General features: G+C 65.8%; 1 protein-coding gene across 1 annotated transcript in view; it reads right to left on the reverse strand.

The window, feature by feature from the left end:
- PC (pyruvate carboxylase) overlaps window positions 1-2,910 on the reverse strand; it is a gene marked incomplete at its 5' end in the record, with an annotated part of 26,776 nt that overhangs the window by 10,603 nt on the left and 13,263 nt on the right. Inside the window, 2 exons of the mRNA XM_041414815.1 lie at window positions 39-279; window positions 1,157-1,313. Of these exons, the coding sequence (XP_041270749.1) occupies window positions 39-279; window positions 1,157-1,313 (398 nt within the window). The remainder of the gene's footprint in view (window positions 1-38; window positions 280-1,156; window positions 1,314-2,910) is intronic.

Raw genomic sequence — 2,910 nt, forward strand, 5'->3', positions numbered from 1 at the left:
CCAAACCCCCCCCAGGACCTCCCAAATGCCCCCCAGACCTTGATGCAGAGCACGTGTGTCCCCGCTGCCACCAGCTCCCGGGCCAGCCCCAGGTAGTAGTCCAGGCTGTACTTGGTGCGCGTGGGGTCGGCCACGTCGCCGGTGTAGGAGAGCGCGGCCTCCACCACGGCGCCGGCGTTGCCCGCGGCCTCCACGCCCAGCAGCAGGTTGGGCACGTAGTTGAGGGCGTCGAAGACGCGGAAGATGTCCATGCCGTTGGCCACGGCCACCTCGCAGAACCTGGGGAGGCGGGCGTGGGTCACGGGGACGCGCCGGGGTGTCCCCGTGTCCCTGTGCCAGGGTGTCTTCGCGTCGGGGTGTCCCCACGTCCCCGCGTCGGGGTGTCCCCATGTCCCCGCGCCGGGATGTCCCCGTGTCCCCGCGCCGGGATGTCCCCGTGTCCCTGTGCCGGGGTGTCCCCGTGTCCCCGCGTCGGGGTGTCCCCGTGTCCCTGTGCCGGGGTGTCCCCATGTCCCTGTGCCGGGGTGTCCCCGTGTCCCCGCGTCAGGGTGTCCCCGCGTCCCCGCAGGGCGTTTGGCGGTGTGACGTGGGCTGGGGGCGCGTGGGGGCGTTCAGGGGCTCAGTGCTGCGCTGGTGTGTCGCCAGCGTCACCTCTGGGTGTCCCCAGTGTCACCGTGTGTGCCGCTGGCCCCTGTTCTGTCACGTCGCCGTGCCCCCCAGTGTCCCTTGTTCCCCATCCCTTCATGTCCCCAGTGTCCTCTGTCTCCCCATCTCTCCATGTCCCTCAGTGTCCCCATGTCCCTCTCTGCCCCTCCATGTTCTCATGTCCCCTGTGTCCCCATGTCCCCTCCATGTCCCCCGTACCCCTCCATGTCCCAATGTCCCCTGTGTTCCCATGTCCCCCCCGTGTCCCTGAGTGTCCCCTCAACGGTGCACCACGTTGTGTCCCCATGTCCCCCCCGTGTCCCCCTGTGTCCCCTCACTGGTGCACCACGTTGTGTCCCCATGTCCCACCCGTGTCCCCATATCCCCCCCGTGTCCCCCCGTGTCCCCTCATGTCCCCCTGTGTCCCCTCAGCGGTGCACTATGTCGTGTCCCCATGTCCCCCCCGTGTCCCCAAGTGTCCCCCCCGTGTCCCCTGGCTGTCCCCCCTCACCGGTGCACCACGTTGTCGGGGTAGTTGGTGTAGCCCACGGCGTTGGCCCCGCGCAGAAGCATCTGGAAGGGGATGTTGGGCACGAGGCGCCGCAGCTCCCGCAGCCGCTCCCAGGGACACTCGTGCAGGAACCGCATGGCCACGTCGAACGTGGCACCTGGGGACACGCCCGGCTCTCAGACACGCCCCCCTGGGCAAGCCACGCCCACCCCTGGCCACTCCTCCTCAGACCCAGGTGCTCCCGCTGAAGCCCCTCCCATGAAGGCCCTGCCCTTTAAGCCATGCCCATTTAAGCCCCTCCCCTGATAGGCCCCTCCCCTTTAAACCACATCCCTTCAGGCTCCTCCCCTCTCTGCCCCACCCTCCTGGGACCCCTCCCCCTCTGTCATGGCCAGTTCAGCCCTACCCCTTTCTGCCACACCCTATTAAGCCCCTCCCCTCCATGTCCCCCCATTAAGCCCCTCCCCTCTCTGCCACACCCCATTAAGCTCCTCCCTTCATTGTCCCACCCTATTAGACCATTCCCTTCCATGCCCCACCCTTTTATGCCCCTCCTCTCACTGCGACACCCCATGAGACCCCTCCCATTTGCTAACCTGCCCAATTAAGCCCCTCCCCTCGCTTCCACACTTCATCAAGCCCCTCCCCTCTGCTGCCACACCCCATTACCCCTCTCTTCACTGCCCTGCCCCATGAGGCCCCTCCCCTTACTGCCACACCCTGTTATGCCCATCCCCTTTGCTAACCCACCCAATTAAGCCCCTCCCCTCACTGGGTCAGTGAGGGGGGTCAGGGGTCATGGAGGGGGCACAGAGGGGCAGGGGGCAGCGAGGGTGGGGGTACAAGGGCAGGAAGGGGGTGACAGAGGGTGGCACTGGGGGGGCTCAGGGGGTGGCACACGCCCAGGGCACATCGGGCATGGGACACGTGACAAGGACACGCCAGGGACACACTGGGGACACTCTGGGGACACCCTGGGGACACATCAGGGACACGTTAATGACACTCTGGGGACACCCTGGGGACACATCAGGGACACGTTAATGACACTCTGGGGACACCCTGGGGACACTCTGGGGACACCCTGGGGACACTCTGGGGACACGTTGGGGACACCCTGAGGACACCCCGGGGACACATTGGGGACACAATGGGGACACGTTGGGGACACATTGCAGACACCCTGGGGATACTCTGGGGACACCCTGGGGACACTCTGGGGACACTCTGGGGACACATTGGGGACACCCTGAGGACACCCCGGGGACACATTGGGGACACAATGGGGACACGTTGGGGACACATTGCAGACACCCTGGGGATACTCTGGGGACACCCTGGGGACACTCTGGGGACACTCTGGGGACACATTGGGGACACCCTGAGGACACCCCGGGGACACATTGGGGACACAATGGGGACACGTTGGGGACACATTGCAGACACCCTGGGGATACTCTGGGGACACCCTGGGGACACTCTGGGGACACTCTGGGGACACATTGGGGACACCCTGAGGACACCCCGGGGACACATTGGGGACACAATGGGGACACGTTGGGGACACATTGCAGACACCCTGGGGATACTCTGGGGACACCCTGGGGACACTCTGGGGACACTCTGGGGACACATTGGGGACACCCTGAGGACACCCCGGGGACACATTGGGGACACAATGGGGACACGTTGGGGACACATTGCAGACACCCTGGGGATACTCTGGGGACACCCTGGGGACACTCTGGGGACAC

This window comes from Onychostruthus taczanowskii, unplaced genomic scaffold (genome assembly GCF_017590055.1).
Source record: "Onychostruthus taczanowskii isolate IOZ18803 unplaced genomic scaffold, ASM1759005v1 scaffold474, whole genome shotgun sequence".
Classification (NCBI taxonomy): domain Eukaryota; kingdom Metazoa; phylum Chordata; class Aves; order Passeriformes; family Passeridae; genus Onychostruthus; species Onychostruthus taczanowskii.